Source organism: Gadus macrocephalus, chromosome 12, assembly GCF_031168955.1.
Source record: "Gadus macrocephalus chromosome 12, ASM3116895v1".
Classification (NCBI taxonomy): Eukaryota; Metazoa; Chordata; class Actinopteri; order Gadiformes; family Gadidae; genus Gadus; species Gadus macrocephalus.
Window position 1 is genome coordinate 9689687 of NC_082393.1, and position 14758 is coordinate 9704444.

General features: G+C 41.3%; 1 protein-coding gene across 3 annotated transcripts in view; it reads left to right on the top strand.

Annotated features, from left to right (window-relative positions):
* cachd1 (cache domain containing 1) overlaps positions 1 to 14758 on the top strand; it is an 89023-nt gene that overhangs the window by 27310 nt on the left and 46955 nt on the right. For all 3 annotated transcript variants that reach the window (XM_060066506.1, XM_060066507.1, XM_060066508.1), the window contains exon 2: positions 13885 to 13947. In XM_060066506.1, the coding sequence (XP_059922489.1) occupies positions 13885 to 13947 (63 nt within the window). The remainder of the gene's footprint in view (positions 1 to 13884; positions 13948 to 14758) is intronic.

Genomic DNA, 14758 nt, shown 5'->3' on the forward strand with positions numbered 1-14758 from the left:
ACCGGCGTTTTCAGAAATCTCCACTTTGGCCGGAGTTTTTAGAAATGATCGTTTTCTGTGATAAGACAGGGCCTCAGACAGGGGGTGCTGCAGCACCCCCAGCACCCCTACTTCCCGCGGTACTGGGTGCAACTTACAGCTGAATGTAGTGCCATGTTGTTAAACGAAAACCTACGCTAGCCTGGCTCCCTCTCGCGCATCTCTGTTCGCGCTCGTGCATGATTGCGCGTCCAGGTACTTGGAATGGGTGGAGTCAGAGTCAGCGTTGAAGGAGAGGGGGTAGGACCATTTGAGTTGTGTATTTTCAAAATCTGCTGGCGTTTCGCAAATCCCATACCCAACCTTTAATACTGTATCATGTCTTTACTACACTGTGCTATGGCAAATATAATGCACATAATGGATAGGCTACAGAGGAATATATTTTTTCAATATAGATTTAAATCTATGCTTCTGGTTCTGCCTTTGTCCGACATGTTGTCGAAATGTTAAATCGTATTCATTTTGGAGTGCCCTTTGGCGTGTTTAAAAAAATATTTTTCATGAATGTTTTTTGAAAGTACGTAGTATGTTAACGTTTAAGAATAAAGCTTGGAATATACATGCATTGCGATTTGATTTCAGCTAAATCCCAAATTTTCGACTGGGCTTAGAGATACGTTACTGTTTTCTTGTTGTTGTTGTATTGTGAGACTGTTCTAGCAGATGGCTTCTGGTTTGGTCAATACATTATTCATCAGAATTTCCATAAGGTGTGGATAGTATCAGCTAAAATCGATCAATACCAAGGTATTGGATGTATAGAAATAAACCTTGTGAATGGTTTAAAGGATGGCCCGACCCCTGGGATGCATGTCAGGGAAACATGTCTTTGGCAGTCAATTTGAAACGAAACAACTGCCACTAGTATTTTCCTCCAAGTATTCTTAATGTATAACAAAAAGATTGCTGGCCTTGATGGTTGAGCCTGGCAGAAGTAAGTACTCAGTATCTTGGAGCTCCGTCCTCTGTCTCTTTTTTAATGGCACCATGTAGCTGCACTGGGAGGACAAGCAGCAGAACAAAGCACTTTATAAAAGGGGCCTTAAAACATTGGCCAGACGTGATGTCACAGAAACCTGAGGAGGAGTGTGAGGAAGACCACCCTAGAATAGCTCATCCCGACCCACTCTGTCTCTGTCTTGCCCTGTGTTTGTCACACTTTCACTTGCTCTCTTGGCTTTGATCAAGAAAACACTCTGTCCACACGGGCGAAAACAATCTTTTTCCCTTCCTTTTCCTTGGCAGTGTTTCAGGAATTTCTCTGTAAAGACGGACTCAATGCAAAAGCACATCTAGCTGTAGAAACGCTGAAGAACATATTCAAGGCCTCTGTGTTGCGCTGGTTCTCCACCAAAAATGTGGAAGACAAGGCAGAGTATGCACATCGAGCCTGAGCACTTTATACAAATATACAGTCGAGGATGAGATTCAAGATTTAATGTACAGTTTGTGATTACATTTACCATGGGGCTGTATTTAAAGCTACAAAAACAATACAAATCACAAAATACAAATTACATCTCTAACGTTGCCACCTGGTGGGGGGGGCGTAATCGTTTGCGTATTGGCGTCCACACAAATCCTAACACAAAAACGCATAGCCTCTTTTCTCTATTTCACCCTTGGACAGAAAAGTGTGTTTTCGGGCACCGAGAACGCCGGATACGTCTGGACGGTCGGCCAAAATGCACAAGACTTTTATGGTTTCACAACAAAAAAAAAATCTGTGTGAATGGGGCTTTAAATCACAGTATGCTTTGTTTGTGTTCTGCTTTTAAACAATGTTCGTATGGACATCATGCAAATGAGACTAGAATTCAGGATTCCACTTTTTGTCTATGAAGGCAGTTGTCATTAACTGCCTGAGACTATATTCTTTCATTGTAATCCCTCCTCAAGGTCGTCCTTTACTTACTTTTCGACATTGAAAAGGGGTTTCCCACCTTACTGTGACTTGGACTTGTGGTGCCACTTGGCTAACACTAAGTGCTAAGCTAACATTGTTGTTGTGATCTTGTTTGGTAAAATCCCAAGTCTGATGATCCAACAAGTATTAACGCAACCCACCACTAAACATGATGGCCATAAACTAGGTAAGGAGAAGCCACTCAACAATTTCTTCATTTGTTTTGGCACATTAGAAATGGACGCAATGGTCTCATCTCTTGTATTTTAATTCCCACTCTCAGCCCATAAGTATGCAAAAGTTGAGCTTTAAGTGCCGCTCAGCCTCAAACACGTTTTATAACACCAGTCTTTTGTTTAGTTTACACAAAATAACAGAGGCACACGAATGGTCATGGCGCTGGTGTGTTTAGAGGTAATGAGAAAAGCAATAAGCAGCCCAATGTTAAAAGCACAGAATATTCTAATTATTTCATATTCCCAATTAACCCAAGTCTGCAAGGTTTTGTATTTTTTCTTACTCCTAAAAGATTTTTATCTGAGTAATGTAAATTCTCAGGTATGTGGCTTTGATCTGCCCTTGAAGCGCTTTCAACCCGACTCCACTTTAACAACCAGTTGCTATTCCCAGAATGCACCTTGGGGGGGGGGGGGGGGTGGGGCTAGCACTTCTGCCGCCATGCTGCATACTTAACGGTCCTAAATGAAAAACCTTTTTCTTCAAGTCAACAGATAGCTTACTGACTCGCTCAAAACAGCGATGTGGTGCGTCCCTTAGGTTCTGCTTTCAATAAGTTCTGGATCGTTAGTAGGGCTGTAACGAAACAAACCTGTCTCGCGGTGTGAGAAGGCAGAAGCGCGATATGCCCTTTCTAACTCTTCGGTCAAATTGTCCGATTGAAATTTGCTAATAATTTGTCTAAATAATAGTCTGCTGACAGCGCCCCCTCCTATCGATTAGGGCCCGACCGATATAGATTTTTGAGTGCCGATGCCGATTATTTTCAGAGAAAAATTACGATTACGATTTAATCGGCCGATTAAAAAAAAAAATATATATATATAAAACGTAGTTTTTGATACCTTAAATATACTTTAAACACTTTTGACGAATATGTGAATTGAATGCAGAACCTTTGAGTGTTTTAGAATACATTTACAGTCAAAAATGAGTAATGTAAAATGTAAAATAAATAACTAACTCCCAATGTGCTGCGCTCGTGAGCAGTGACTAACACGTGCGTGCTGAGCAGTATGGTCTCACCGTTAGAGTCTACAGTATAACAAATTAACATGGCCTGGGACCTAAAGAAAAACAGGCACAACATGCTCAAACAACGCGTCTTGTGTACATTGGTGAGGTGAGCGCGCAGCTGCCTGAGCGAGCGTGCTTTCATGTTGTACGGTAAAATTCAATCTCCTCCTTTTTACTCCAGCTAAAGTTGTTAGTTAGCAAGGCGAGTAGGAGCGCAATCTGCAGGATACTAATCGCAATAACATTTAAAAAAAAAAAAAAAAATCGGTTGTAATCGGCGTCTTTTTGGCCGATGCCGATTATTTTCAAAAAGGCTATAATCGGCCGATTAAATCGGCAGGCCGATAAATCGGTCGGGCCCTACTATCGATGCCGTAAATATGTGACGAGATGCCCTCTCTGTGATCACAGCTCTCCGTGGCTACGGAGGATTGCATTTCTCCACAGCCGTCGAAGTCCTCATATGCGATATGAACGACATTTATCCAGAGTGGGCCAAGCGCGAAAAAAATTGCCTGTGTGATCCTGTCTCTATTGTTTTGTGTGATTTGACTGGCAGTTTGTCTGCTTATAGGTCGGAATGAAGCGGCCACCGATTATTGACAGGATGGGTACTTTATTCTACCGGACTCGTTCGCTTCTTCACTAGACACGCGCTACCGCTCGCTCTCCTCGCTCGTCCACTCACTCGCTGACGTCACTCACACACGCATACGCACACTGCCATTCTCCCGCACACACATATGCTACTCGTAACACTATGCCTCGTTATTGCGACGTTCATGTTTTTCCTCATCTATTGAAAGTTAGGCTATTAAACATGTTGCATTCTATACGGCCTGATTATGTCATTATTTAAGCTACATAGCCTAATAAGAAGCGCAAATAAGGATATTTGAATAAACCAACCAAACAGTTAAAGGGGCCCTATTATGCCTACCAGCAATCTTTGGTTATTTCTTTATTAATTTAGCTATACTTTAATAGTATTCTTTCGGTTCAAATCTGTTCAGTGTTCCAAATTATTTGTTATTAAATGTTACATTAAGATAATTGGTATTTAAGTGTTGTTTAAATAAAATGCTTTTTAAATTTAAAAGAATCGTGGGATGTATCGAACCGTGGGTCAAAAATCGTGATACAAACCGAATCGTGAATTTGTGTATCGTTACAGCCCTAATCGTTAGTGGGGGGTAGTCGTGCCAGCAGTCCAGTTGAATGACCTCAATTGTTGTAAATTAAAGTCTAATCTGCTTTGTGCCCACACCCAAATGTTGGGCCAATAATCTTGTCCAATATTATGTATACATTTCACTATGTTACACAATATCCATACTCGCATATGTAATGAATTAAAAAAAAATCCATATTAAAGATTCAAATTGAGGTGCGCTAAATCTAGGTAGACCCATGTTGTATTTTGTTTAGATAATATCGCCTCAGCATATTCAAAACAACAGTCTTAATTGGACAATATTGTTCATCCATATTGTGGATTAACACTTTCTGATCCTAACAAAAATAAGAATCCAGTTATGAGCCAGCTTAGTAACACATAGTTTTAAAGAGTAAATTATCATAAAGATTCTTAGACTATCTAACTACTATCTATCGATCTACTATGTGAGACATACACCAGTTCGCTAGCCAGCAAGTCAGTAAACGAGATAGAAGAAGTGTGTAAGGATAGACCTGCTTCACAGTACCATTTATGCCTATTTCCAACACTTTTTTGTTTTTCACAATGTCATTTCATTTATTTATTTAAAGGACAGTGCACCTGAAACTCTTCTGTAAATGTGCCAGTGCTAGCCAGCAGGCTAATTTTCAACTGTATTCCTTTGGCAAGATATTTAAATTACTATCTTTACTTTGTTCCCAGAAATTTTCAATTATAGGGATGCACCCTAGATCCACCCCAATGAGACTGAACCTCTTCAGACCGCTCAGTGGGCCCCTACGCCTGGGGGGGAGTGAGTTTCGATTCCATGCCATATTGCGCCTAGTGCATAAAGCCCTCAAGCTTAAATGTAGGGGTCTATTCACTTGCTTACTTCCCTTCCTAAATATATGCCACCTCTACTCTGTGCCTGCGTCATTTAGCATTTTACAATATAAAAGTTTCTATGTGCTACTATTCAGGACTAATCACATCAACGCTAATGTGAATCAACGAGACCTTGCTATGTGGCGGCAAGGCCTGTATTCACAACATCCACCATCCATATGGTGTGCTTTTAAAAACACATTGTAGTATGTGCAACTTCAATTTCCTCTGGGTTTGTTTCACTGGGAAGAACCTACTATGGGCTTAGGTCGTGTCTGTTTTTGTGCCTGATGGGTCAGAGTTTAAAATCTGTGAAGAATGGTTTGTTTTTCTCCTGCTTTGATTTAAATCCCAAATTTGTCAATGTTTTTCTCCATCAACAGCTTAGTTTTATCTTCCTCCATTAGCTGTTATTCCACCAGTCTGTACTTCAAACCCTCCAGGTCCCATCTCTGTCCAACCCACCCCCTAAAAAATAAGCACATGTGGTAAGCATTATATCATGTCTGGTGGAGAAGGAGAGAAAACATCCCGGGGTGCATTTCTGATTCTGTTTGGAAAAAAATAGTTTTGTTATTTTAGAACGACAGCACCCTCTCTATTTCTCATGGGGCCCCTTTCTGTGCGTGTGTGTGTGTGTGATGGGCTAAAGGGAAGGGACAGAATGAAAGAGTGCCCAGTCGGTGTTCACCAAAGTGTACCCACCCAACACCACCTCCATGGCGTGCTTGGTTGCTTGCATATTGTGTCATATGATCTGCTTTTACGGCCTGTATTAGAGTGGGCTATTTGAGACTGATACACTGGAGCAAAAACAATACGGTTTGAGTCTTCTGGGATGTGTCGGTCTGCTGTGACCTGCTCTACATTTCTAGAGACTGTTGCGAAATACACTGAGAATTTTCTGTTTCTGGGCTCCTTGAGTGTTTGCATAAGAACTGCGTGGTTTCAGATTCTGACCTATTTGGACATGGTCATTCTTTGCCATCTACTTTGGCCCCATCCCAAAAGTCAAGTGTGATCATTATGTCTGTCAAAGGCTTGGCGGGGGCACGCTAACAAGGCAGTTCTTTATTTGGTGATCCTGATGCAGTTTGGATCACAGGAAAATAAGAAATGCCACCACCTCCGAGACAGGGAAACAAAAGTCTAACCTGTTGTTGTATGGTTGCCATTTTAAGTATTTCCACATGGAAAAGCAATTAAATGTAGTCAGTGCTATAGAGGCCCATTTGTTTTATGTTTTTATGTTCAAGCAACAAGCTAAAACTGCCATTTTCTTTTTTGCTGTTTGACCTTTATTAAATAAATAAAAATGCATTAGTTGGATAATCACCATCATTCTTAATCAATTTGACCAGTGATCATAGTTGCACAGAAACCCCCTGGTTTAGAATTTTCTTATCAATTTGAAGCCTTGGACGGATTTGACCATGAATCATTCTGAACCGGTCAAGCAATTTTCACTGTCACCAAAAGTGTTCCACAACTCTTGTTATGTATTGAACTAGTCTTGCTAATGTTAAAAAGAAATATCATCATGGCGTAATGGTGTAAAGATTGACATAAGAAGAAATGCATCCAGGCACAAAGGAACGAACACACGCACACGTACACACTCTGCCGGGTATTGAGTCGGTTTGTCTGCCAGTTAAATGTGAATCAAATTAAATTGACCCTCAGGAGCTCCTTAAATGAGGCAGAGAGCCGCTTGCGGATACAGACCCACTCACTTAATTAGCCAGCGATGCACTTGCATGAATGCAACAGAGACTATCCCAATAAGATTAGCTTTTTCTTTCTAGCAGGTTGATCTTGTGCCGTTCTGGTCCAGTCAGCCCAAAGAAACCACAATGCTGTGTTTATTTGTTTCAGATAGAATATAAAAGAAAAATATGAAAAATACATTACCTTTACAGCAGTCACAGCTGTAAAGTTAACCTCAGAGGCCATTTGTAATGTCGGAATAGTTTTTGAAAAGGGCATGGAATTAATTTAAGGGTTAAAAAGAATTTCCTCACACACACACTTTTTACTGAAGGAAAACCTTTTGAACAATTCCCTTATGTACTCTCCCTTTCCTTCTACCTAGCCTATTCACTGCTTAGCTCTCGCTCTCGCTCTCCCCCCCCAGTGTTGTGCCTGAACGCGTTCATTGAACGATAGTTCATGAACTCGTTCATATTTTCGGCGAACGTGAACTGAACGTACTGTATTACTGCCTGATGAACGTTACTGTGAACTCGTTCATTCTGGTGTCTGTGAACGGCACGCGCACTCGGTTTAACTTCGTTCAATTGGGGGGTTATTTGTTTATCAAAACGGCGGATGCGCGCGCAGAATGATTTGTTTGACCGGTTGCCATGGTTATCTCCGTGTGTTTCATTTGCAGTTGCGGCGTTGTCAGCTTACTGTTACATTAAACTGCAATCAGAAAATGCGGTTATATGCTATAGACCCTATAGTGTCTGTGGTGTAAAGGCTGGGACGAATTAAAAAATATAAATACACTTTATGTTGAAAGTATAGACCGTCCCGATTCCCATTGAAACGAATGGCGCGGTGATTATTCTTCAGAACGAGATCTGTTAAATAGTGAAAAATGAATCAAACTGTAATCAGACAACACGGTTATATGCTATGGACCCTAGAGTGTCTGTGGTATAAAGGCTGAGACGAATTTCGAATTATAAATATGTACAATCCATAACGTTATCTCCCGCTGGCTCATAGCTCAGCGGACTAGAATACCTCCTAGAATCATTGCTTGTTGGCCGGAAACGTAAATGGGGGCTGTTTACGTTTGGTTGTAGTCTTTTCGCTCGGTTCTCCGACTCAACAGTAGGGCTAGAACCGAGCGAAAAGACTACAACCAAATTTGAACTACAACCAAACTAGTTCCCTTTCCGCTTCCGGCCAACGAAGCAATGAGTCTTCCAACAGAAATCAATGGGATTTACAAAATGCGCTAAATGTACAATACATTTTCGCTACGATGCTTGATTCAACCACTCTATATCATCCTAGACAAATCACGAAGTGGGCTCGATGTTCAAAATACCAGAAAAAAAGAATAGCTCACACAGCAACATATTGAAAAAAAGAACTATGAACTAGTTCATTTTTTGGAACTGTGAACTTAGTTCAAATCTTTGAATTATGAACGTTGAACTGAACTAGTTCATTTTAAAATTTGTGAACTGAACTTTGAACTAGTTCACGTAGAAAGTGAACTATCCCAACACTGTCCCCCCCACCCCCTCTGGCAAAAATCCGGTCTGACACTGCTTTGTGTCGTCAGAAAAACATGGGTAATGGGTTTAGTTGACACAGCAGTCTTTGCAACACACACATAATTACACACAGTTACATACACACACAACACACACGAGAGGAACAAGTTGCCCAACTACACCTCCTTTTTGGGGCAGGAGCCAGGAGGAACGATGTTGCCAGAGGCAAAAATGGACCCTTGAGCATGAAATGATGCACTGATGGTAGGGATGGGTCAGAATATATGATTATTCGTCCCCGAGGGTCAAAATCAATTTTAACATTTGGACCGTTAACATTTTTTCCCGTTCAAATATAAAGTATTTCACAAGCCATAACTTTGTTTCCCTGGTAACGCCTGGTTTGACTAATACCTGGAACAAGGCCTAAAAAAAGATTTCGGTCGGTTCCGGTTTCCGACCGACCCTGTCAATTTATGTGCGACCCAAATTATTTTATGAGCTTTAAAAAAGGGTTAGGGTTAGTTTTTGTACAGCACCTCTTCTGTGCAAGGATGAGCAAATTTACTCGTTTTTAAATGAAAACAACCTACCTATCATTCGCTGCCGCTGGAAAAAATAAAATAAAAAAATAAAATAAATTCCCGACCTACCCATGACCTCAACTGACAACCAACAGGAACCAAACTTTTTTTTTTTTTTTTTGGCCCAATCATTACCTTCCCGTGAGGTTCTTGTGCAACGGAAACGTTGTTCACTCCTCCAGTAAATAGGACAGACCTTAGCTACGACATGGCAACGGGAGGTATTCTAATCCGCTCAGCTATGAGCCAGAGAGCTAACGTTTATGCATTGTACATATTTATAATTCGACTTCGTCCCAGCCTTTATACAACAGATATAAATACTATATAATATAACCACGTTGTCTGATTACAGTTTAATTCATTTTTCACAATTGACCATTTCTCGATTTGAAGACCGAATCACTGCGCCATTCGTTTTAATGGGATTCGTGGAGGTCTATACTTTCAACTTAAAGTGTACATCACTTAATCATCACCATGGCTGCCTTTGTGATTGTCGGCACACATGGAATAATCGATTATTCGTTCATACCACCCACTGATTATTCAACCATGAACGAGTTATTCACATCCCTAACTGATGGTAGGAGGACAGAGATGGTGTCTCTGTAGCCCTGGCATTATACTCTCCCTTCATTCGTAATTTCGATCGATCGCTCTACCACCTTCTCTCCGTCACATATGCACATTTTTTTTTCTGAATCGCGCATGGCCACAACCCATGCACACTTTTATGGATAATGATGCATGATATGCTATAGTCTTGTAAGCTATCTCTACGCACAGATATATACCGGCTTCTACATACATATTCTCCACTCTTTAGCATCTTTGCCAATCCCCTCTCTTGCCCATGGGCCCTTTGTTCACAAATAAACATGGCCAGCCACTGCTCAGCTGTGTGTGTGTGTGTGTGTGTGTGTGTGTGTGTGTGTGTGTGTGTGTGTGTGTGTGTGTGTGTGTGTGTGTGTGTGTGTGTGTGTGTGTGTGTGTGTGTGTGTGTGTGTGTGTGCGCACACACCCCTTGCCTGCACTCCCACATGTGTTATGTATGCACATGCTCTCCATTCGGGTCCCAAAATCACCATGGCTCACAGGGCTTCCCGGGTCTTTGAAGATGGTTGAATTGGTAATAGGCTTATTTTCTCTTCTCTCCAACCGCTGGCTGCATACCCCTCAACCTTATCTACTTTCTCTTTCCAGCCTCTTCCTTCAGTCGCTCTCTTTCTAATTTGTCCTTTCCGATTCCCTCCTCCCATTTTTGTTCCCCTTTATCACCTCTAGACACCCTAGATTGCAGGCATTGCCATAAACACACATACGCACAGGGCTTAACCATGCTCTCCAATGAGCCGGACTCAAGAGACCAGAAGAGTGGGGCCCAGTTAATTTGCGACCATGTTACGATATCACTCAACTGTTTTGTTTGGTTTTAAGGATTCCTTGTGTACGTAGGAGGATTCCTTGTGTTTTTCTTTATTTCTAAAAGGATTATTTCTAAAACTTTACATCGTATTTAAAGTTTCTTTCTCCAATATACTTGTAAAGTTGGAGCTGGAATTTCCATTTGTTTCCGTACAAATAGTCAAGGTCATACTATCTGTTCATCAACTGTATTGATTAGATGACTTTGTGTCCATTGCTTTACCAGACTGGTGCGTTAAAGTGAAAGCCTTGTTCAATTATCCCCTGTTGAAATCTCAGTAGATTTACTGTCAACACACACCCATGTAAGCACTGAAGTAAATGTTAGCTAAGGTAAAAGCCATGATGCAGACCATTAACAGAGCTGCAACGATTCAACCTCACAACGAATTGAAAGGAAACAACCCCCGGCATTGGTTCTTATCAGCAACACGGCGAGAGGATATTTAGCAGGCGGTCGACCATTCCTGTGAACCACTCATCTGTTTTAGGATTAACCCTGAGGTGCACAGATTTAATAACCGGCCTAATGGTTGGAAAGCCCGGTGCCCTACAACGCGAGGGCTCTGTCTGCATTCCTTCAAGCTCTGTGTACACAACTGCCCTTTCGGCTGAGGCTCACATGTCTTTTGTAACGTCAAACAATATGGTTGTTAGTGCTTTATTAATCTGGGATCCAGTGGTCCTTCTAGGCTATAGCAGAACTTCTGGGGGGGGGAGAATATGCATGGCCGGGAAACCAGTAGCTGCAAGGGGCGGAGTTATGCCTTGTTTCCTGTTTCGTTACAGAAGATTAATGAATTTGCATGAGTGGAAGAATAGGGTATTTTATTTAGAGATTGTCTACAATGGCCAGTGTACAGGGTGTTGATTTGAAACCTTACAGCCAGTGAAGTTGGTTTAAGAGTTCTTGCAGAGTTTGTGTTTGTTGTGAATAGGGAATTACACGCGCACAGATCCCTGCCTCCAGCAACATGAATGGGCAAAACAAATGTAAAGGTAATAAAAGTGAAGTGACAGTTGAGATTTGAGCTCATCTGTCCCCAGACTTTAGATATAAGTCTCATTGTGAGGCATAATGCGATATCGATATCGATCGTAGAATGATGATCTGTTTCAGTAAAGTTCATAGTCTAAATTTCTTAGTCTATTTATTTACCACATGAGTAATCACAATGCTAACCTATACATAATATGGTTGTAGGATGTATAATATGAAATACATCGCCATTAAATGATGTATTCATTTTAAGATCTATCTAGTTGAAATCCACTTAATTTTAGAGTCTTCACTCATGCACGACTACACAAAGCAAAAACTTGTACACTTAGAACTGTAAATATTGGGATTACAGCCATGTTTTGAAAAACATTAGTAACACCAGTAACCCATCGGGGATTGGGGGACATGGGTCGTCATCTGCTTCCTGTTAAAGGCACCCAGTGCAACTTTATGTAAACATTCAATGAAAAATAAACATTCAATTTCTAGTCTTTTTTACACGTAGTAAGTTTCAATAACTCCATACCATTACATATCGACATTCAAGGAGCAAAGATGAGACGTCGTTGTGTGGTGAGAACTGATAGAAAATAAACAACAACAATCGCCGGTGGGGAGAAGCCATTTTTCCATTGACTGGAAGCCTGCTTTATTTATTGTAGGTTACAAAAAATAAAGAAAATGGCGGCATTGTTGTTGTTATCGATTTTGTATCAGTTCTCACCACACAACGACATCTCATCTTTGCTGCTTAAATGTCGGTATGTAATGGTATGGAGTTATTGAAACTTACTACGTGTAAAAAAGACTAGAAATTGAATGTTTATTTTTAAGCCTCGAAAGTTGCACTGGGTGCCTTTAAGAAGGGTGGCACACGGTGGCCCAGGCCTCTCGGGTTTCCCAGCCAGGCATTCCTCCTCCTCCTCCCCGGAGCTGTGAAAACCTCAGAACATTTCCAAAAACAAACACCCGACAAGCACCAGGTGTGTGTCTGTGTTGTGGGGGAGGTTCTAGACCACAGGTAATCAGGTGTGGGACTTATCTTCATCCGTGTCAAATCACGTCTTCCCTGTATTTGGTCCAAGGTTCAATTCAACGTAACTTCATTTTTTTGGATCCATTCCACCATGTTTTAGTTTTGATACATTCATACTAATTTATTTTCCTCTCTTGTGCGATGTGTTGTGAGAATGAGCCCAGTGCTCCACTTTTAGTCACACTTTTGTTGTTTTTCTGAGTCTACAAACCGCAGATCCTTAGAAGAATAGTATCTGCTATGCGTAAAGTAAATTTGTTTTGATTTTGATTTGAATCCTAAAGCAGGATGTACAGTCACGGTGATGCACCAGTTTGAGTCTAGAGGACAGGCTATGGCTGGGCCATGGTTTTTAATCACCCTGTTTGGCCTTGAAGTTGGTGTGGACTTCAAGGTCGCCCTCTCCTCTCGCGGAACATCAAAATCTTTTGGACGCGCAACAGCAAACAAATCGTTATATGAACCCGCATATTTGGGCTGTGATGATGTCATTATTGGTCAACACTGGCTCACGCAGGTCACCCACGGTGACCCACGGCAATTCAAATTTGGGTTTAACAAACTCAGTGGAAGAGGTTTTTAAACATTTTTTTAACTTGTTTTTTAATTTTTTTAATTGATTCATATTTTTTAAATTTTAACATGACGTTCTGTAGGTTGGCTTGATGAAGTGCATTGTGGGTACAGTTCACTGTTTTGGAATATGTCACCGGGAGGGACGTGGAACAGTGAGTAGCCATGGCGCTCAGTCCTCTTACGGTAATGGGTAGGCACTGGCAGCATGTAGCGACACACCTTTTGTGTTATACTACAGAGTATGTGTGCACTTGCTTCGTGTATTTCTCTCAGGGCACATTCCTTTTTTTAAGGGCACATTCTGGGGTGTGTTGAAGTTGAGGTCACACCAGTGCTCACCTGGCTTTAAATACGATTTTAAACACACTTTAAATCTACCAGTGAATTGCAGCATCCCCCTACCATTTTGCGTACGAAACCAGACAGTAATCATGTATGGACTTGTCTGCTGTAAGGTTGAACTGAGAAGGGACTATGGTATAAATTGTAGTCATAACTGCTGTGTTCATAGCCTCGGTAAAAAACCTTAATCCTAGGTGACTTCTATGGACTAGTACTGTTCATGGAATTATTCCGCTGTTGATGATGAACTCTAAAGACGCGATTCAAATGTATAGGGAACTTAAATTAATGTATTCAACAAAAGCTCGCTTATGAGCCGTGAATTAGGATAACCTGGATGGAAAGAATCTACAATATATATTTTAAGTCACTGCTGATGTATTCAATGAACACTTTAAGCTAACTGTGAGTTTCTATCTGTTCTTTTCTACAGAGGATTTTCAGCTCCTTTGTGTACACCGAGAAGACATCAAATGGAGAGACAGAAGTGCAGCAGGTGAGTTTGAATGTGTGTGTGTGTGTGTGTGTGTGTGTGTGTGTGTGTGTGTGTGTGTGTGTGTGTGTGTGTGTGTGTGTGTGTGTGTGTGTGTGTGTGTGTGTGTGTGTGTGTGTCCTAATGTAGTTGTCATGTGAGTTGCAATTGACCCAGAACACCTATACTCGGCGCATCCATCTACAGAAAAAATGAGGTTTATTACACTTCTACAACTGCTGTCTCGTTGGCTTTGAAGTTTTCAGTTAGTTTTTTCTGATCTTCTGTATATCTGGCCTTCACTGTCTCTCTTTCGTGTAGCAGAGGCAGCAGCAGGGAAGATTGGAAGTATTTTTATTCTTGTGTGACTGGTGCGGAAAGAGATTATTTCTAATTTGAAACAGTCAGAGATGTTAGAATATCAATAAGAATACGTTGGTCAGTAAACAGATTTTAAATGACCTAGACCATAAACGTTTTCTGAATCTTTGGTTTTGTGTGTGTGTTTGTGTGTGGAAGTTGATAGGTTGGTATTTTGGTGTACAGCCACCAGCAAGAACAGGCAAGTCGGGTTTTCTATGTCTGTGTATGTGTGTGTGCCCATATCTCAGTTTGTCATATTTTGCCCTGCATCTATTTGCAATCTAGTTCCAGCTGTAAAGCCCCAGCAGTGATTTATTGGTCAGCGGTTATTGGGCTCAGCCACAACTGACACATCCACCAGCCATCACCCCCAACTCCCCATCCACCTCTACCTCCACCCCTAGACCAACCGCCACATCAAGCCTCAAATGTCCCTACAACAAAGATTTGCACACGGTTGCTCATGCATTAC